This window comes from Armigeres subalbatus, chromosome 1 (assembly GCF_024139115.2).
Source record: "Armigeres subalbatus isolate Guangzhou_Male chromosome 1, GZ_Asu_2, whole genome shotgun sequence".
Classification (NCBI taxonomy): Eukaryota; Metazoa; Arthropoda; class Insecta; order Diptera; family Culicidae; genus Armigeres; species Armigeres subalbatus.
In genome coordinates, this window is record NC_085139.1 from 311,368,275 (window position 1) to 311,390,812 (window position 22,538).

Here is a 22,538-nt window from a genome sequence, read left to right on the forward strand (position 1 = left end):
AATCTCGCTTAACTTTTCAAAAGGACCTAAGTAACATTTTTTTCATGAATTAATTTGAGTACTGCAATCAAAAACTTTCATGTTTTTCTGTTGATTGCGCTATTGTTACTTAGGTCCTTTTGAAAAGTTTAACGAGAAATCTTTAACTTATCATCATACGATATGTAGATACCGTGAGAAACTTTTTTCGCAAGCTGTCATGATAAAGAACGGATTCGGGAGGCTAATACCCCATGATCATTTTTGTTTAAAAAAGTTCGCGGGGAGGGACGGGTTCTGAGGATGTGTTTCAACCAACCCCCCCACAAGATGACAGAAAGGTTTAGTTTCGCGTACCCACTTGGAAAATAGCAGATGGCGCCACACAACGTAAGCAACGGGCCATCCTGCATCGCCGACACGGTTTTGTTGTAAGGGAAAATATATTTTTGTTTCGTCTTTTGTTGATGCCAAACCACGGACAAGAGTTGCAGTACAAAAAGGCGTAGAGATAATTGGAACCATTAATTTAAAACAAAACAAAACTAATTTGATTTCATAATTTTTTTTCTTGTGTTGAGTTTTTGAAGCGCAGAGTATAATATACAAAATAAAAGTGGGTGATAATCCAGTTGCGACAAAAATACTACTCGACTACGATAGAAGATAAAAACGATACCGATGTTCCGGTTATTGAAACGCTTGCGTACACGCCACTGTGGTTGATGACTTTTCGCTTCAATCATTGATTTATTCAGCAGTCCACGTTCAAAACTGTTTATTGGAAAAATAAAATGTGAGCATTGTAAACATGAGCTTGTTCAGACTTCAGAACATATTGAGGCCAACAAATATGATCTTTTAATTTGCAAGATCTCGGAGACGGATAAATACTTATTAACGATTAACCGAAACACGAACTTCAACGTCGGGAAACATTATGCGCAGCTTGGCTATCGCATCGTTATGAACATCTACAACACACACCAACATGTTTTCTTAACAAGTTAGCTTAACACATTTTAGCACAGGAACCATTAATAATCATCGAAGTATTTTGATGAACTTAGGCATCGATTTTAACCTGAAATATTGGCTTGAACAATATGTCTAACATTTCGAAGGCATAAAAAAATTTATCCGTCTTAAAACTCATAAATCTGATTCTTTTCCGCGCCGAAAAAAGCCCCAAATACAATGTTAGCGGAACAGCAACGGAAAGGGCAAGTTTGACAGAAAATATATGGGCTAACTGTTGTTACACGTTGTCCTATTTCGATAAAAATATAATGACTTAAATGAGACAAATATAACCATTTCTACTAGTGTCAATATTTGCTATTTAAAGTGAAAAACTGAATTCATTTCGAAGTTCACAAAAATAAAGAAAAAAAATATTGCTGTTTGCTTTTATCACACCCATCTGAAATCAAACGAACAACAACTTTCTCAACAACAACACAGTAACCACCGAACTGTCAAATTGTAACTAAAAGTTAAACGAATCGGTGGAATGGTTCACAGTCTAAGTACTCCTTTAATTGTTTCCATTATTCCAGCGCCAAACCAGGTTGTGATGATATCTACATAACTCATCACCCAGCTCCGTAGAGCTTGTGTATATACGAGCCTTTATCAAAATAACTAATGAGTAATGTAATTGTGTGATAAATAAATAAAAAAAAATATATAATTAAAATTTGGGGTTTATTTTTAATTTTTTACGCCATATTCAGGAAATGCTCACGAAATAATCGAGTTTGACAGAACCACCTGAACCAATTTTTCGGGGTACACTGACAATGTACTGGAGCTGTCAAGTTGCTCACGGGTTGGTTTCAACTTATTTTACACACCCCCATGAAACGGCTGTCATCCACGAACAACTTGCCTGAAGCCGAAAACATGGTGCTGCAACATGGTGCTGGATGTAAACATTGCCGATTAAGCAATAAACACACGAAGTCAGTATGTCAAAGTCGGATGCGTAAGCGGCATGTGTTGTATTGTTAAATTATATTCAACGAGATGTATTACATTGTTGCGTGATTCTCGACGTGATTAATTGGCGCTTTGATGTTGCATGAAGAAGAAGAAGCAGAAAGATGATATTTAAAAATTTTCGCACGGGAAAACATACGAAGATATCTCTGAAATTCTAGAGGCAATCTAATTAAAAACGGTAAACAGTACGGGGTTGGACTTTTCTTATACTATGTATTAAGTATGATATCACAGCGTAAAAATTGAAATTGAAAAATTGTGTTTATTGTGCAGTTGAAAACAAGTCTAACCCCGTACTGCTTACCGTTTTCAATTAAATTGCTTCTAGAATTTTAAAGAAGAGTTTCAAAAATTTCTTCGTATGTTTTCCCGTGCGAATATTTTTGATTATCATCTTTCTGCTTCTTCTTCTTCATGCAACATCAAAGCTCCAATCGCAAATTCTCTCGCGGCAGTATGAACAGAGCTTAAAATAGGAAAGGCAACACTAGCGCCACCCAATCGGTAGACGGCTTCAAGAACTACATCTCATTTCAGGGGGGTGATTTTACACAGCTATGTGGTCACCAAAACAAAAAGTGCATGACCACATGTCTTTCTGTTATCGTTGTTTGTTATCTATTGAGAGCGATTTCTGCAAACCTTGGTGCCTGGTGTCCTAACAATTGGATCTTAAACATTGTCCTCCATCTTCGTTGTCACCAGCAGGCATTGAAAAAAATCAGATCATGAGTAAAAATCGGCTAAATTCATGCCAACTTGATGCTCTACTTCGGCCTAATCGCTGATGCTTTCTAGATCGTTGAAATTTGGCGTTCGTTGATTCAATGTTTAGAGATCTTCATCGCTCACCAATGGGAAACAACTGAGTGAGGCAAATCACTTGGTAACCTAACAATGAGTGTTGTTACCACACGCTGTTAGAAAAATCTTTTCAGACTTTAGGAAAATTAGGTCCGATATAAGAATATAACTCTGATACACTGCATGGGAGGCTTTGATACTTTCTCTCGTGCATCCCAGCTACTTATTAGGGTCTGTTTCAATTGGATAATTAAACTGAAATTAAACTTAAAAGTGACATTTCAATAATTATCAAATAACCCTGCTCGCAGAGCAAGATTACTTTTGACAGATATCGAATCATTTTCTATCGATGTCCTGTTGGAATTGCTGGGTAGCATCAGCCATTCTTATAACGGGGTGATTTTTTAATTTTCGAACTGTCACTTTTAAGTTTAATTCTCCAAATGAGACAAACCCTTAAAAGCAGAGTGAATATAGCAGAACACTTGATGTATTTTGGTTTTATTCTAGTAGAGCGAGCGTAAAACAAATGCTCCAATCGTAGCTTCCCTGGATACCATACCAAGTTTGGCTTGACGAACTCTGTTGCTCGTTGTTTACGCAGCAACGATTGCTCATAATCATTGTTTGGTAACCATCTGAGCAAGGCTGTTCACTCACTAGCATAGGATGCTATGATTCAATTAGATCAATGCTCGTCTACTTCACTCACGCTTTCAATGTCTGGTCACCAGAAGCCGAAAGAAACTGAAGTTCGGGAATTGAACTATGGCTGGGTCGGCCACGTGGGGTGAAAATGAAATCTGTTTGTATTCCGGTAAAATACGGCAGTCTCCACTCCTGGCAATCTGGAATTCTATTATGATCCGGCGAAGATTACTTTAAATCTCATTTCGAAGGCCAATAAACTCGGAGACATAAGACGAACCTTCTGAGCTAAAGAGGCAGATTCGATTCGCTCAACTTGGTTATCAATAAATTCGAACTGATAGCTCAGTTCGATAGAGAAATAATTAGTTTCAGTATTGCTATTAGGGTTATGAGGAATATCTGAAGTCTCCAGCTTCCTTCTATTCTTTCTGCACTAGGGCAGGACGGTCTTGAAATTATTGCTGAGCGAGGAAACGTAATTTTCTAAGAGTTTTTTTTTCCTCAGAATGGTGTGCTTGCAAGATTAGGTGTTAGAATTTTACTTCCACAAACGGGCCCAACGTAAGAACGAAAGCACGGGTCCAGACAAAGATCGTAACGGGATTAATAGATATAAATAGTTCTGAGAGTACAGTGCGGTCTGGGTGGATAGCTTCTTATCAGTTATAATAAGAAATACTCAATGTTAGGTGCACATACGGTAATTATCTTTAGCCGAAAAAAAGATGTTTTGCGTACATAAGCTACAAGTAGCTATTTTTGAACGTAGCCGTGACGAGAATTTGGAATTTCTTTTATTGATAAAAATAACGCTCGTAGAAACCGTCACTCTGATCTAAATCTTTTTATTTTCATCCGTTTCTATTCTAAATCCCAAGATAACGATAATTTCTATAAAAGCGATAACGAAACTCCTTCCGTTCGAAGTCTGGCATTGATAAGATTGACAGTGGGCAGTGCGCCAGGCCTCGATATCTTCATTTGGAAATCAATTTTACAGTCTCTCTACAGCATTCGATCAGTTAGTAACCAGTTCACGTATCAATTTTACTTACAGTCGATTATCGAGTCCTGATTGCATACAATTGGTTCAATTGACGGAAAACATCAATCATCACAGATATCATGCCGACCACAAGGGCCCCAGTTCAGTCACCAATTGTGCTTAGCCAGCGAGAGACTAGTTTCAAGGACTGCGTTCAACCCCTGGAATACCACGGTCACTGGGACGGTCAGGGAAATGCCAAAATACTCAACAATGGAGCGTCTGCTATGGTGAGTACATTTGCGTATCTTGCGCGTGGGGTGTGTGTAGTCTTGGCGAATGGGCATGAATATCCTCAATAAGGAGAGAACGTGTGAATAGACATCACTAGGTGTACCTTATGGATGTGATATGTAAAGCACAGAAACAGAAGTAGATTCCGAAAGTTTCGTATCCTTTTTTACATCAGTGCTGCAGTCAAAACAAATAATCGGTGGGTACTGTTCACGTGATCGCGGCAGCGCTTTCATATTTTTGGCTTTGTTACGCGCTTGTAGGGGCAACACAAACTTTTAAGTCAAATTTTAACATATCCTAATACATGATTACATTTAGAGAATGCTTCGAAAACCGTATTGAAATTTGATTCTGAGATGCAAATAAACCAAAAATATACTAAAACTTGTATATATTTGCAACTTTTGCAAAGCTTTTTTAAGGTTTTAAAAGAAATTTTATGGATAAATGTTCCTTCAACTGACCACGATAGAAGGTGCTGCTTGCACCCATTCATCATCGGGTTAAATCATGTGCCGGCTAAATGGCTAAAACCGAAACGCAAAGCATTACATTACATACACTACATTTTGCGCGTTCGAGTTTCAACCTAAATTGCTCAAACTGAAAACGCTCATCGAATATCAATGAAAAGGTCGTGCGTGTTCAGCGAATCACTAGGAACGAAAGCATAAAGAGATTGAACACGTCGGTGCTGATCCTTACATTTCGTAAGATCACTTACCCGTAATTAATGAACGTGCGCCACTTCCGTACTTCCCAAACCCCATACTTTGATAATAATGCTTCTGCTATGGCCACACTTAAATCCGATTAGGACCTAAACTGCAACTTTGCTTCAACGGCTCTGATGATTTCTACGAATAAGAATGTGATAATGCAATCCGTCAATTTTAATCTTCCTCCCTATCTTTCGTAAAACTTTTTGTATGGATGATTTGATTTATTTATATGAATCGTAACGTTTGAGCTAATGCCCTCCTCCACCTAAAGGGTTACATAATTTTTGATTGTTCAATAGAACGTGATCGAGAAAATGCGCATGAAATTGGAAGTAGCCACTAGGAAAGAAGATAAAAAATCGCGCTATTGCAGGAAGAGCGTAGGCGGTAAAAAGATAAAAAGCCGTCAGTAAGCCAGATAAGTAAAACCGAGCCATGATAGCAAAACCGTCACCGTCTGAAGGCAACCGGAAGTCCATTCGGCATTCCACCTGGAACTACTCGATATGTGAAGCTACCGTCAAGTACCCATCAGGATACCGGATAAACCAACCAGAACGTTTTTTGTGCCGAAAAGGATTACCCAGCAACGATCGCTAAGCGTGGGCAGTGTTGTGGATCGAGAATTTTTTTAAGCAACAAATGTTAACTGGAACAGAAATTTTATAGGAAGAACATTTTGAACTGAGACTGAATAGTAAAATAAAATCCGAAGAACTTTTCGTGTGAAAAAGTGAGTAAAATTCCTATTGATTTTGATTCAGATCCAATAAAATCATCTGTGGATCCCGAGCAGGAGAAAGTTCATCCACCAACAACTTCTTCTTCTTCTTCTTCTTTCTGTTTGGGGTGGTGCTTTTCTTTTGCGCACACACCCCACCTAACTGGACCGGCATCGCAGGCCATATGTCCAACCTATTTCTATTTATACTCCGTGGAGTTTACAATCGTGATCTGCTTTATCGACCTGTATATATTTCATTTGAAAATGTGCCATAGAGACTTATTGTTATGTTTCTTTTTTTTTTACGTCCGGAGACTTAGCTTTCTTTTAAAGTCATGTTGACTTTCCCTCTATAAAGGGATGTGGAGGGGGTGGGAATCGAACCCATGACCATCTGATTCAGAGTCAGATGTGTAGACAACTACTCTACGGACCCCCCCCATCCACCAACAACGAGGCAAAGTAAAGGAAAAAGTGACAAAGAACAACAACCAACTGGAAAGAGATGCCTGTGGTTAGTGTATTACACTATAAAAAAAATACACAAGAGGACCGTGTGTTCTACACATACATGTGCGCAAATTGTCAAAACAAATCAATGTCATGTGTAAAACTTACGACTTCGCTCAATCAAAACTCATCATCCGTTCATGAACCATCCACACGGTATTAACGTGTAAAACAAATCGATTTGGATTGAATGGCTTGACATGTTCGCTTGTTTTCTAAATGAATTTGATGTATAATCGTGTTGAATTTTATTTGTTAATGAATGTATTTCGTGTTTTCTTTCATATGTTTACAATGATACAGGAATGCAATTTCCGCCCGGAGTCCGATTTCCCTCATCGGATCGAAACCCAATTCAAAAAGCATTGTTTTGCGATAACTTCCAACGAATCAACGGTGGAGGTATATAAAAAACAATCTTTCATTGGTTTTCAATTCTCTAACGTAAATCGAATTCCGGACGGATAAAATGAAATAAAAACAAATTTTGTACAAATGTATAAAATGTCTTCGCCATCGCTAAATAAAGTTCCTAATTAATGAAGTTGAATCATTTGGTTGTATAGCAGCGGCTGTCGTTGTCGTTGGCATATTTACACTCGACACTCGAACAGATCCTTGCCGTCTCCATCTCCAGTGGACCAAAAAGCTCCATTACTGTCCTACGACCGATTCCATTGTCATCCACAATGTCAAGAATAGTATGTGCTGGCCATGATATGTTGATTCCAGCTTGCCGGTATGCATGTCTCTTCGAAGGAATTAAACGTTCTGATGAGGCATTCTGTTACACGAATGTTAAGGGAAGAAAAATATTTGTTATTGATTTTATTATTATTATAGAGTTTTGGCACTTCCTCAGCAAGCGTGCTGGGAATTTTCACCTACCCCGGGCAATCTGAATGCCAAAGGGGATTAGGCTCTGTGGATTTAATTCGCCGGTTGACTTAAAATCCTATAATAAACGTTTGCACCGGATGTATTAGTTATGGTGGTTCAGGAATCTTCTTACGATGCTGCAAGTTCCAAGAACCACTGTCTTTTGGATGCTATGGAGGTTATGAGATAGTTCCAGCTCTCCTAAGGATCTCAGAAGAGATTTCGGGACGATTCCGGTTGCTGAGATAACAACCGGAATTATACGCACGTCCTCCAGGTGCCACATCTGCTTCAACTCCTCCGCCAAGTCGTGGTACTTCGTTATCTTGTTGGAGAATGTTGTTTGGACATTATGGTCTAGCGGTACAGCAATGTCGATGAGGGTTACCCGCTTCATCCTTTTGTCGTAGACCACAATATCGGGCCGATTGGCACGAAAGAGGACATCCGTTATGATCTCGCGATCCCAGTACAGCTTCACGAAACTATTTTCCAGAACCGGGACAGGCACATATTTGTAGTAGGCGACAAACTGGTTAACCAAGTTGTGCTTTAAAGCAAGCTGTTGGTGCACAATCTTGGCTACTTCGTTATGACGACCGAGATAGGCTGAATCAGCTAAGGCTGAACACCCGGACACGATATGTTCGATCGTCTCTCCTACTGAATTCCTGCAGCGGTCCTCCACGTTTTCGTGCAATATATAGTGCCGATAGTTCTTCGTCGCAATTACCCGGTCCTGGATGGCTACCATGAATCCTTCTGTTTCCGAGAAGAGTTCACCCCGCACCAGCCACGTATTCGACGCCGCTTTGTCGATATATACCAGCTCCAGTTGATGGGGGTGCGTCCCATGCAACTCCTTCTGTTTCCACGATGCGATTATCTCGTCGACAGATTTGATGTCGCAATTCAGCTGATAGTCCTCCTGCGCCAGATGCAGGGCACTGAATCCGTAGATAGATAGATTTCGTGGCGGTTCTGGCTTTCCACGAAGTATCTTCGCAACTGCTGGATCTGGGAAACACATAGTGTTTGTATATCGGTGACGCCTCTTCCTCCTACTGTACGTGGCAGGGTGACTCTCTCAATGGACGATTTTGGATGGCGCATGCGATGCTTAGTGAACGCCACTCGTACTGCTCGTTCTAACGCCTCCAAGTCAGTCTTGGTCCACTTCACCACCCCGAAACTGTATGTCAACAAGGGCACAGCAAACGTGTTTATCGCCTTCACCTTGTTGCCGGCCGACAAGAGGCTCTTCAAAATACCGTTGACACGATGCAAGAACTTTTCCTGCAGCTCTTTCTTGATCGTCGTATGGCGAATTCCTTTCAGTTGCAGGAAACCTAGGAACTTGTACGTTTCGCCTTCAACCATGTTTCGAATCTCCTTCTGTTCGTTGACGCGGAAACTGTCGGCATCCACCAGGTGACCCCGGTGTAGATGTATAGATCGACATTTATCGATACCAAACTCCATCCGGATGTCGTTGCTGAATACCGTTACAAGCCGCAGAAATTGGTGCAGCTTCTCCACAGATTCCGCAAACAGCTTCAAGTCGTCCATAAAGAAGGTGTGGGTAATGTTTGTACTCCTTTCCCCACCCTTCAAATGATAGCCATAGTTGTGTTGGTTGAGTGCTCTGCTAAGAGGGTTCATGGCAAGGCAAAACCATAGAGGACTAAAGGTATCGCCTTGGAATATGCCCCTCCTGATGCTGAGAGTCCTGGACCGTAACACCTTTTCTCCGTCGGTAATGTGTAGGGATGTGCTCCACATCCCCATAGCGTGCTGCATTAGCCTGATGACGTTACCGTCTATCTTATACAACTGCAGTACCTTAAGAAGGTACGAGTGAGGTACTGAGTCGTATGCCTTTTTATAGTCGATATACGCCATGCTCAGGTTTCTTTGCTTGTGGGTGGCCTGCCCAACAACGACTGCATCAATGATGACCTGATCCTTGCAGCCTCGTGTGTTACGTCGACAACCTTTTGTTCCTCGGTCATCAGGTTGTTGACGTCGCAATGGTTCTGCACCCTCCTCGCTATTACCGATTACAGCACTTTGTACAGACTCGAAAGGCACGTTATTGGTCTGTACTTGGCTGGGTTCAAAGTGTTCCGATCCTTCGGCAGAAGATAAGTGACACCTAGTGATGAATTCCGGTAGCTGCTCGGGGTTAGCTAGTACCGTGTTGAAGCATTCCGCCATCCGCCCGTGGACCGTTGTGAGTTTTTTATACCAGAAATTATGCACAAAATCGGGTCCTGGTGCAGCCCAATTCCTGGTATACCGAGTAGCCTCACATATGTCTTGGGCGGTCACGTTGATAGCGGTCATGTCTCCAATTCCACCACAATATTGCTCTTCTTCTGCCATCCACACCCCATCGCCGTTGTGTATGACGGGGTTCTCCCATAGATTGGACCAAAACTGCGTGACTTCTCCAATCTCCGGAAGGCCCTCGCCAAAGTCGGCTTTGTCGTTTCGGATGTGGTTGTAGAACTCCCTTTCGCTGATGTTGAACATTCGATTTTGCTCCTTCCTCTTCGAACATTCTCCATAACGTGGCAGTCGTTTAGCAAGAGCACTCAACCGCTGTACATGGGTGTCGAGGATCTCAGTTATGTTCGCCTCGGTGAGATCACGGAGTTCTGTGGGTTTCACAATTTCAGCAACATTCCGAATTAGCCTGGTTGATCGATTCCCCTGCTTGTACTGTGTTAATCGACCAACCTTTGACCGTAGTGTGGCGATGCGGGTCTCCAGACGTCGCATCCACGCGGGTTTTCGTGCTTTGGGGCGTGCGCGTCCATCACTCTCACCTTGTGGGCGTGTTCGCAATCCCAACGTTCTTACAACAGCCACTGCAGCCGAATACACGATAAATTGCAGCTCCTCAAGGTTCTCCACGGTTTCCAAGTACTGTGGCAAAATATCCTGGTTAAGGATGCTTACTGTACTCGTCAACCGATAGGAGTACTGCAACTTGGGTATCCGGTGTCGGGACATGGGGTCTGTCCCACGGAACTGTGTAACTGCTGTGCCCATATGATTAGCTAGTTCGTCCTTCAATTGCTGTCGTTGCAATTCCACTGTTGGTCCTGGAGCGGCGGGTGCAATCGAATCGCGACGGTTACTTGCGATTGATGCATCCAACCCAACAGAACTGCTTCTCGACGTATCGTTCGATCTTGCCTCCTACTCCAGTCCTTGTTCCCTTTGCCCTTCCCGCTTGTTGTACTCTACGTCTTCTGGAGTCAGCATATTATGTGACATAATAGCTCTCTGGCGTGTGTACAACTTGTTCTGGTCAAGCTGGGGTGCAAACCGAGGGAACCTCTCATTGAACATCTCCAGCATCGCCGGTCTGCCGGACATATCCGTCTCCATCCTGGTGCAAACGTAGTAGCAACGGATCACGTACTGATTCATCTCCCTTGTCCACATGATCCGTTGCCGTCGGCGGCCCGCTAACGTGAGTGATTGACGTCGATCAACCACAGCAACATCAGCAGGTGCAGCATTGCCTTGGTGATTTCTTCTGCTGCCGTTTCTGTTTTGCCTTGTCGGCACGGGCTGAGCCCGATGACTAGAGGGTCGCTGTTGCACTTGCACCTCTCCTTCCTCTAGCCGCTGGCCGCTCGCTCTGTCCCCCGTTCCAGGACCAGCTCCAGTAGGGGCTCCCTCCTCGGGCAATCGCATGGGTGGTATTGTTCTTGAGCGTAACTCCATATTTGGGTGTGCTTTCATTCCCGGAAGCTACGGGTTCTGTAAAGTTATTTAATTCTTTACAGTGCTAAATAGCTAGGTTCAAGCGCCAGTGCTCGCCCGAGGGTGGTTTTTCATTGGTGCTTAGGAATTGGGCCTTCAGCTCCCACCTACTCGAAATGGTGGTTTTTCATGGACGCCCAGGGTATTTCACCTGAGCTCCCACCTACAAATTTATTATTATTATTATTAAAATAGAAGTATGGTATTTTCTAAAGTCGTGTTTCATTAATAACTTACCTGGTAATAAGATGGTGGTTATTGTATCAGTGAGCTTCTGACCATTGAATTTTTTGATGTTCCGAGATCTCGAGTCCTCTGATAAAAATTGTTGGATTGCTGCGATATTGGTGTACTCTCCTTGCAGAACTCGGGCTGTTTATACGGAAAGGAGAATATTTTTCATAAGCACGGTTTTAAATTATTTTTCATGGGGAAAGTCTTGGGGAAAGTAGAATCAGCTTACCTCTGTCAATAGGAACACATTTTCTAATCCGATGCTTCTCCCTATGGGCTACCAGATAGACATATGCTAAATATAAAGATTTTTTCATAAAGAATCAAGTACCTCGATTATTCTTTATAAGAATGTAATTTGGATCTTTTTAGTTAAATGGCTTTACTTATTGTCATAACATAATTTAGTACTAATCCATCAAATTCAACCACCGCAACCAATATGTATTTCGTTGTCTACAGTGTCTCGACTTAATTCAAATATTTTTCTTGTTTTTAACCAGAATTTTAGCAAAACATTGAATTACTTCAAAATACCAGCTGAAAAAAAGTTAGTTTATACGAAACATGTGCTTTCTCTTCAAAAGAGTGACACAATTAGATGGTTCGAATGCCTACTCAAGTTTGTTTGAATCAATTAATAACATTTGTTAGATAAATATATGAGATCGCGGTGTATCAAGTATGGAATTGGCTATAAACATTGTCATTTGAACTGAGTTTGTGAAGAACATCTCAGTGATATGAAATGCATGGTGTAAGTGGAATTGAAATTCATACATTTTGAAACACATGGGTCATAGTTGTATTTGTTTTGAGTATCCATTGGTATGCACATCAATTCGTGGTGTAACAAGTATGGAATACGACATAAACATTGGCATTTGAACTGCGTGTGTGAAGAACATCTCAGCGATGTGAAATCCACTAGAGTTGATGGTGTAAGCCGATTGAAATCATCCATATTCCGAAACACATGAATCGAACGTGTATATTTTTATCAGTGTAGGGGTAATGAAGGTTGCCAACACACCACTACATAAATCCGTATTTTTTGAATGAGTGTTTGTGATATTAACAAGCCAACACTTCCACATGTGTATTTGAGAAACTGATTGCGAGTGATTTGACTATGCGTCCAATTTGGGAATCTCGAGCTCATTCAGTAGCCGCTAGGTTGCGAAGACCGACGTAACTTAGTTGGATAAAGCACCAGTCTAGCGTACTGAGGGTCGTGGGTTCGAGTCCCATCAAAGGGAAAGTGGTTACCTCCAATACATTTTTCAAATCAATATCTTCCACATAATGTCTCGAGTCTCGAGTGCGTAAGTACTGACGTCGTGTACACTGTACATATTCACATATGAGTTTTCAGAACATTGTAAATTAATGTCCAAGTCGGGTGGTTTAATTCCCGGAATACAGGCAATTAACTTTGATTGAACTGATTATTGCATGGTTTATTGAATGTTATCAAAACACTGATACGGACACTTAGAGATACAACTGCAGAGATTTCAAGTGTCCTTTCAAGCTGCGTACTATACAATTTCTGTCTTGAGCATTAAAATTTACGATTGTAATTGGACAAATTAGGGAAAAACTTTTCCAAAAAACCCTAGATCTGATGATTAACTTTATCTAATATCACAGTGTCTGAGCATGGAGGGATTCGATTAGAGGATTTGCTGATATCTGACGAACTCGTCGATAGTTACTACTCCAATGAAACGGTGTAGTTCTTCACTTGGGTAGAATGGGTGAAAGTTGTATATCATTTTTAAGAACTTATTTTGTTCCACCTGAAGGCGTTTCCGATGGGACTTTGCACAATCACCCCATACAGGTGAGCCATAAACCATAGATAATGGGTCGAAGTATACATTTGAAAATAAGTATTTTGTTTTTTGAGCTTGGAGCGACGATTGATGAGCGAGAACAGAGAGCGAGTTGCTTTATCCAGTTTTTTGGTAGCATAATTCCTAGGTAATATTGGCTTCATTCGTCCAGGGTGATGATAAACCATTTGTAGATATGGTGGTTCTCGGACATTTTTTTTGGTAAAAAAGACAGTCTGGGTTTTGGTGGCATTGATCCTCCACTTGTTCAAAGCAGTTTTGTGCATTCTGTAGTTTGGTCACGATTATTTCGGGATCTTTATCCGAAGCAGAATAAGCACAAATGCTTCAGTTTTCTGTGCAAGTGTTACTAGCAGGCTGCCATCAACTTTCAAGGGAGGGCTGTGTTTCACTTTATTGCGGAGATTTTTGCTCAGCTTCCAGAATTTTTGGCAACCGTTGTCCAACGTTCGCAGCATGTCTTAAAATTTTTTGAATCGATGCTTCGCGCATTTGGTATTGTTGAGCTGAGAAACAATTGTCTCGAGTGCGTAAGTACTGACGTCGTCTTACGTTTCTCAGACGGATCAGCAGCTTTATTGATTCGGGAAGAACAGTTTTCCGAGGAACGATTGTTATTTCCGGTACGCTTGCGTCTTCAGCACGTAGGAGGATATTTTCAAACAGATTGATGGCTCCGTCTATTTTGTCGTGGGTATCTAGGTTGTTGATAAGCAGAGAATTCAGGTTTATATTCTCGTTGATCGTCCTGGAGAAAAGACTCCAATTTGCTTGGTTGTAGCACCGAGAACTGCAACCTGAAGGCACCATTGAAGTTTCAATGGTTATGTTGAAGGTAACTGGAAAATGATCCGACGACAGTTCAGTATGAACGATCAGGACAGACATTTGGATTAGATTGTTTGACAGGGTGATATCTAGTGTTGATGACCTGCACAACAATAATCGTTGTAGGCTACGATACCATCGTTTAAAGTTAAAAAGGAGAAGTGGTCAAATGCTATGTTTTCGGATGTGATGTGCAGCAGCAGTGATAGGGATGCGTTCATCATTTAAACAAGTTTTTTTTTATATAATTTATTTGACAGGCACTAGACGCCACTAGAGGCTTAACGGAGCCGAATCTGTTTAATTGAATACATTGTTCATACCCTGGGGGCAGCAGGGACTATGTCCAAGGGCTTGACGATCCTGCCTAGGGATATGGTGGGGTTTGACAGTGGGCTCTATTAAACCTTTATTAAAAGCTGCATGTATCCGCAAGTAGGCTCCGCCAAAGCGACCGTGTGCCACTCAAAGCGCACAAGCCCAAGTCCTGGGGACTCATTGCGCATCTCCTTTCGACAGCGCTTTCGTATGACAGTTTGCATGGTTTGCTCGTTTCGAGTCGAGGTGCGCAATGCCACCCCTGGTGTGAGGTGGGACGCTAAACAGACCTGATACGACGACCCTCCGACGAGACAGGAGGTTTGCGCAGGCCCAATAAGCCGCCTTTAAAAACAACCATTACGTACGACATAGAAGATAATACGACTCGATACAATCGGCAACGACCTAGGCGACGAATAAAGGATCACGATTGGAAGCTTGGAACATGGAACTGCTAGTCGCTAGGCTTCGCAGGTTCTGACAGGATAATCTACGATGAATTACATCCCCGCAACTTCGACGTCGTAGCGCTGCAGGAAACCTGCTGGACAAGACAGAAAGTGTGGAAAAGCGGGCATCGAGCGGCTACCTTCTACCAAAGCAGTGGCACCACCAACGAGCTGGGAACCGGCTTCATAGTGCTGGAAAAGATGCGCCAACGCGTGATCGGGTGGCAGCCAATCAACGCAACTATAGCATCATCAACGTGCACAGCCCACACGAAGGGAGACCCGACGACGAGAAAGAAGCGTTCTACGCACAGCTGGAGCAGACATACGATGGATGCCCACTGCGGGACGTCAAAATCGTCATCGGTGACATGAACGTGCAGGTAGGAAGGGAGGAAATGTATAGACCGGTCATCGGACCGGATAGTCTGCATACCGTATCAAACGACAACGGCCAACGATGCACTTTGTAGCCTCCCGCGGAATGGTAGTCAGAAGCATTTTATTCCCCCGCAAGAATATCCACAAGGCCACATGGAAATCACATAATCAAGTAGCGGAAAACCAAATCGACCACTTCATAATCGACGGTAAATTCTTCTCCGACATAATGAAAGTACGCACTTACCGCAGTGCGAATATTGAATCCGACCACTACCTCGTTGCAGTATGTCTGCGCTCAAAACTCTCGACGGTGTACAACACGCATCGGAGTCGTCCACTGGGGCTAAACATTGGGCGGCTACAAGACGGTAGACTAGCCCAAGACTACGCGCAGCTGCTGTAAGTGGCACTCACAACGGGTGCAGCGTCTCGTGAAGATGGCTGGAGAGATATTCGAGTCGCCATTGGAAGTACCGCAACCGCTGCACTAGGCACGGTGGCCTCGGATCAGATAAACGACTGGTATGACGGTGAATGTGAGCAGTTAGTGGAGGAGAAGAATGAAGCATGGGCGAGATTTCTGCAACACCGCACGAGGGCGAACGAGGCACGATACAAACGGAAGCGGAACAGACAAAACTCGATTTTTTGGGGGAAAAAGCGTCAGCAGGAAGATCGAGACTGTGAAGAGCCGGAGCAACTGTACCGCGCTAATAACGCACGAAAGTTCTATGAGAAGTTAAACCGTACACGTAAGGGCCACGTGCCACAGCCTGATATGTGTAAGGACATAAACGGGAACCTTTTTACAAACGAGCGTGAGGTGATCCAAAGGTGGCGGCAGCACTGCGAAGAACACCTGAATGGCGATGTGGCAGACGAAGATGGCGGTATGGTGATGGACCTAGGAGAACGCGCACAGGACATAATTTTACCGGCTCCGGATCTCCAGGAAATCCAGGAGGAGATTGGCCGGCTGAAGAACAACAAAGCTCCTGGGATTGACCAACTACCAAGAGAGCTATTTAAACACGGTGGTGAGACACTTGCTAGAGTGCTGCACTGGGTCATTACCAAGATTTGAGAGGAGGAAGTTTTGCCGCAGGAGTGGATGGAAGGTGTCGTGTGTCCCATCTACGAAAAGGGCGATAAGCTGGATTGTAGCCAGAGCTGACATTAGTCATCGTCATAGCACGAAATGCCACAGTAGCGACGAGTTGCAGTGTATTCATTGCTACTCTACACATCGTCAATGACGCGCACGACGTTAGCTTTCGACGTGTAACCAAATCGACATAACGACATCGAAGAACGAAGACTTCATACCGTTATTCTTCAAGCGGCAGCTGCCATGCGAAGATTTTTACTAATCCTTTGTAATAATTAATTTGAAGCAACGTATGAAAGCGTTATTAATGTTATCGATACATTTATGTTACCTAAGTTCCTACTATTTGTTTATTTGAGACGCTATTATGTGTTTAATCAGTCCGTCTATAATGACGTTCAATCAATTGTGTGAAGAAGAGACGACGAAAATCGTCATAACTTTTGGCTGCGCGACAATCTTCATGGTACGCATGCGGCGCGAAAAAAACGAATAGGTGTTGCGTCGTGCAATATTATGACGAAGACTAATTTTGTTTCGCTTTCTTCATATGACGAGAATGACTATTGTCATCCCTGATTGTAGCAACTACCGCGCCATCACATTGCTGAACGCCGCCTACAAGATACTCTCCCAAATTTTATGCCGTCGACTAGCACCAATTGCAAGGGAGTTCGTGGGGCAGTACCAGGCGGGTTTTATGGACGAACGCTCCACCACGGACCAGGTGTTCGCCATTAGACAATCTACAAAACGCTCATTAGACCGGTAGTCTTCTACGGACACGAGACCTGTACGATGCTCGTGGAAAACCAACGCGCACTTGGAGTTTTCGAAAGAAAAGTGCTGCGTACCATCTATGGTGGGGTGCAGATGGCGGACGGTACGTGGAGGAGGCGAATGAACCACGAGTTGCATGAGCTGCATCCATCGTTCACACCGCGAAAATCGGACGACTGCAGTGGGCCGGGCACGTAGCCAGAATGTCGGACAGTAACCCGGTGAAAATGGTTCTCGACAACGATCCGACGGGCACAAGAAGGTGAGGTGTGCAGCGGGCAAGGTGGATCGATCAGGTGGAAGATGACTTGCGGACCCTCCGTAGACTGCGTGGTTGGCGACGTGTAGCCATGGACCGAGCCAAATGGAGAAGACTCTGAATGTGCATAAATATTCAATGACTAATATTCAATCGAATATTGAAAGTCCAGAGCCGACTATGAATGTGTCTGGAAGTGAGCTGGCAAGTGAAGAATGGTGGACTTCACCAACAAATTTCGATTATTTTACACTCTGGATGGGAGATTTCAAAAAGTGAAATGAATTGGAACTGATCTCGCTCAGTTGTACTTAATTCAACATATTACCGTGATGTGGGTCTTCCACGAAAGGCTGAAAGGCTGAAAAAGTAAAAATCTCACATAAGGCTGAAACTCGAAAGGCGGAAAAATCGTGAGAAACCAATTTTAGTGGAAGAATTCACATTTGACGTTAATAGGGGCTCAAACTAAAATGATCCGCAACCTTCTTGCGACTTCAATTTTTATACGGAATTCGTATTTTTTTAGTCTATACAGGTCAAAAAAATTGAGGTGACATAGGAAGGAACAAAACTTTATTGTTCTTGGTTCTTGGTTATTGATCCTTGCCAAGATTACTTTCTTATTTTTTTATTCTTTATTTTTCTCTTCTTCCTTCTTTCTTTCTTTCTACTTTCTTCTATATTTTTTCTTCCTCCTTCTTTTTTGTTGATTTTTTTGTGCATTTTTACTTCTTTCTTATTCAACCCTTCCTAGTTCCTTCTTCCTGTTTCTTTCTTCCTTCTTCGTTCTACCTTCTTTCTTCTTGGTTCTTCTTCCATAGTTCTTCCTTCTTAATTCCTCCTTCCTTGTTTCTATTTTGTTCCTATTTTAAACATTGTTCCTATTTTAAACTTTATTTGTGTTTTTTCCTTGTTCCTATTTATTTCTTCCTTCTTCTACCTTTCTTGTTCCTGCTTTCTTCTTCCTACTTCTTTTTTTCTGGTTTCTTCTTCCTTCATTTTTCTTTGTTCTTCTTCCTTTCCCATTCTTTTCTTTTGTTTTCTTACTTCGTTTTCCTTCTTCTATCTTCTTTTATTTCCTTATTTTTTCTTCCTTTCTGTCTTCTTTCTTCTACCTTCTCCATTTTCCTAGTTTCTTCTTCCTTTTTCTAGGCTATATGATCGCTCCAAAAACAAACTTTTTATACCACGTACCAAAATGTAGCAAAAGTGTCACTCATTTTTCGGGCACTTATCCTTAAACGATTTGCGCAACCGACATTCGACGCAGACCCATTGTTTCCTATTGAAAATTGGCCGAATCGGACCATGGGATCGGAAGTTATGGCCAAAATACTTTTTTTACGGAATAATTGCGTAAAAAAGTGTCACTCATTTTTCGGGCACTTATTCTCAACAGATTTGCTCGCAATAAGTTGCATTCGCCGCAGAATACTCTTCCATTGTTTCCTATTGAAAATTGGCCACATCGGACTATGGGCTCAAAAGAAATGGCCAAACTACTATTTTTTATAATGCACGAGAAAGGCACCATCACCGCTAGGTGGATTAATCAGGGTTTTTCTTCTTCCTTCTTCTATGTTCTTTCTTCATTCTTTCTTTTCTTCCCTCCTCCCTTCTTCCGTCTTCTTCCTTCTTTTTTCTCCCTTCCTTCTTTGTGCAATTTTTATTCTTTATTATTTATTCTTAGTTCTTTATTCTTTATTTTGTATTCTTCATTCTTTATTCTCCATTCTTTATTTTTTATTCTTCATCATTCACTATTCTTGATTCATTATTCACTATCAATCCACTCAACATAGTTGGTACAACTTATCGTATGGTTGGTTTTCGCTTCATCTCATCAATTTCAGCCTTGCGATACATTTCAGCCTTTTGAGTTCAGCCTTATGAGTATTCAGCCTTATGTGTCTTAGCCTTTCGTAGGACACCCGATTTTCATAGGGGCAAAAAAACTAACAAGAGAGAGACACGTGCTAATGATAGGTCTAACTTGTTATGACAATTCCCATTTCATTCGAAACGCATCACCCCTCATACGAGACGCAGAATTACCACAACAGTGTCGTGAGAGACACTAAGAAGGACCTTTCTGATAAGGTCGAAATAAGTATCTATAAAGCTACAATAACGTGGTGATTGTAGTAACTCGTCTAATGGCAAGTGAAGACATTCCACTAAAAACCTATCAATAATTTTCTATTCGGAATATGTAGGGGAACAGACGGCTTTGGCAGGTTTTGTTCTAATATTGGCAGGGGGGTTTTTGTCGACCGAATTATATGAAATTTGGCCACAATATTCTTTGATATGCAAAGAATGTTTGGGCCAAATTTGAGCATAATCAGTCATAAAAAAAACCCCTGCCAATAATAGAACAAAACCTGCCAAAGCCGTCATTACCCCTACTGCCGCAGTACGATTTATGTTTGGAGGAGAGACTAACCATCATGCATTTCTTCTAGATTACATTCTCGGACCGCTCGTTCCGGCCATTCATCATCGGAGGTCCCCTAGAAGACAACAAGTACATTTTCGAGCAATTGCACTTCCATTGGGGTGTCGAGGATGACTCTGGTTGTGAGCACATCCTGGAGGGTAATACCTACTCCATGGAGGCGCACGCCGTTCACTACAACACCAAGTACGCAAGCTTTGCGGAGGCGGTTGACAAACCCGACGGGCTGGCGGTGATCGGATTCTTTGTGCACGCTTACGGCGACATTGACTGTCCTGAGTTTGACAAAATCGTAAACGGTATCAAGTACGTCACGAAGCCCAACTCTGAGTCGAAGATAGATGCCGGTATGTATATTGCAATCACTGATAAGCGTTATCGATTTCAAAGCTGTTGTTAATTCTGTTTTCAGATTGTCTTTCATGGATGGGACTGCAAGACTTAAGTCGCCATTATTATACATACAAGGTGATTGTGTTCATTATTTTAAGAGTCAGAGTCGATTTAACCCAAAACAAATAATTTTGCAGGGTTCCTTAACAACCCCACCGTACTACGAGAGCGTCACCTGGATCGTTTACAAAACGCCAGTGTACGTTTCTAGCCGACAGATAGATGCTTTCCGGCAGTTACAGTCCTGCCCGAAGGATTCCAATAAAAAGATTGTCAACAACTACCGCGAGGTGCAGGTGCACAAGGTCAGTCCCGAGGTCGTGTTTGTTCGGAACAGCAACGGACGACTACGATCGAAGCTGTAAGCTTCGAGTCATAAAGGATATTGGACGAACTAAATTTAATAGATGAGCTTGCCTTTCCTTGGATAATAGTTCTAAGTAGGGTTAGACGGGTGTTTGTTGATTAAGATTTGTAAATTGTTGATACATACATTTTTTTTGTATATTAACCTGTGTGTTATTTAGCCGATCGGAGATGCTTATCTGATGTTTGGGCCAATCGCATATAAATTACTATCAACTCTACTTTTCGATGTTCTTTATCTCTCCCTATGACGATAGTTTTCGCGGTCCTCGTAATCCACATATATTTTTGCATTCTACTTCTCGATAACCTCCCCATCTCGATATCTCTCTATCTCAATGTGTTCTGGTCATATTTTGTTCAGAATTTACTCTCCCTATGTTGATATACCTATTCAAACTTCTTTAATTGTAGTTGTTCCGTTGAACAGGTGCGCATCCATGAAGTGAAGTATCACAAATCATAGAGTTCGTTTAAATTACGTAAAATCGGTATCAATCCATGAATTTGCGTTAAAAATCACATAAATTCCTTTTGCGTAGAAACATTGAGTGAATCGCCAAGCGATATTTTTTTTGAAGAAATTCTTCTCATTTTTTTTCAATAAATGTTTATTTTTCAGTTTTGTTCTAATCCTAATATTAACATTTCAAGTGTTCGGCCACATGGCCTCCATCTTTAATTTTGATTTTGTTTGTTTACAAAAATTGAAAATGTATCTAATATATCATGATAGCTTTATAGAGGCGTTAATTAAATATTAAATTTGATAATATAACTACTATGTACACTAATATTTACATTAAAAATTTGATAACCTAGATTCGAACTAGCGCCCTAATTGGAGCCTGATCCGAATGTAAGCAACGGACCGTAAACTTTTCTTTACACTCACCAAAGCGTTCATGTACGGTTTTTATCCCGGCCAGACGGTGGACGACCTTGGATGTTCTTGTCCTGGGAGGGTGTTGAGGATCATCCTCAGGAATTTGTTTTGAACCCGTTGAAGTTTGAGGTGGTGGGTTTCCTCCCAGATCGGCATGCCGTATTCGATCACAGGGGGGATGATTGGCTTATAGACAGCAACCTTTTCAGGGACAATGACGACCGACGGTTGATCAAAGGGTACAGTAGTTTCAACAAGACGTTACACTTTGTTACCGTTTTGTCAACCTGTTGCCTGAAAATAAATTTGCTGTCGAGAGTCAAGCCAAGGTAGTCAGCCTCATTGGCCCATTCCACATTCGTGCCATTAAGCATGATTCTATAGTCCCCAGGCGGAACATGTTTAGGAGATTTAGAGTGGGAGAAAATGATGACCTGGGTCTTCGCCGCGTTGATACAGATCTTCCAACTTTTGAGGTACTCTGTCAGGGCATCCAGGCCTCGTTGGAGTTTTGCCACTAGCGCTCTGATCACTATACCGTTGTAGACGATGGAGGTGTCATCTGCGAACAGAGACAGAATGCCGCCTTCTGGAGGTTCTGGCATGCCGGAGGTGAACAGATTGAAAAGCAGGGGCCCGAGGATACTGCCATGGGGGACGCCTGCGACGATATTGTGCGCATTGGAATTCGCTCCGCTGATTAAGACCCGGAATGTCCTTGCCGACAGGTAATTGTTGATGATTTTCATTTTCAGGTAATTGTTGATGATTTGTTGAAGGATCCTTCCCAGGCTTCCGGATGGGGATGACTTTCGCTGACTTCCAGGACGATGGGAAGTAGCTGAGCCGAAGACACTGATTAAAGATCAGCG

At 42.2% G+C, this 22,538-nt stretch overlaps 1 protein-coding gene across 1 annotated transcript in view; it reads left to right on the forward strand.

Annotated features, from left to right (window-relative positions):
- The window catches only part of LOC134207919 (carbonic anhydrase 2), a 41,838-nt gene extending 20,837 nt beyond the window's left edge, over window positions 1–21,001 (forward strand). Inside the window, exons 2-5 of the mRNA XM_062683990.1 lie at window positions 4,499–4,716; window positions 20,029–20,368; window positions 20,434–20,489; window positions 20,552–21,001. Coding sequence (XP_062539974.1) covers window positions 4,567–4,716; window positions 20,029–20,368; window positions 20,434–20,489; window positions 20,552–20,779 — 774 coding nt within the window. The 5' untranslated portion in view covers window positions 4,499–4,566 and the 3' untranslated portion in view covers window positions 20,780–21,001. The remainder of the gene's footprint in view (window positions 1–4,498; window positions 4,717–20,028; window positions 20,369–20,433; window positions 20,490–20,551) is intronic.
- The last annotated feature ends 1,537 nt before the right edge of the window (window positions 21,002–22,538 follow it).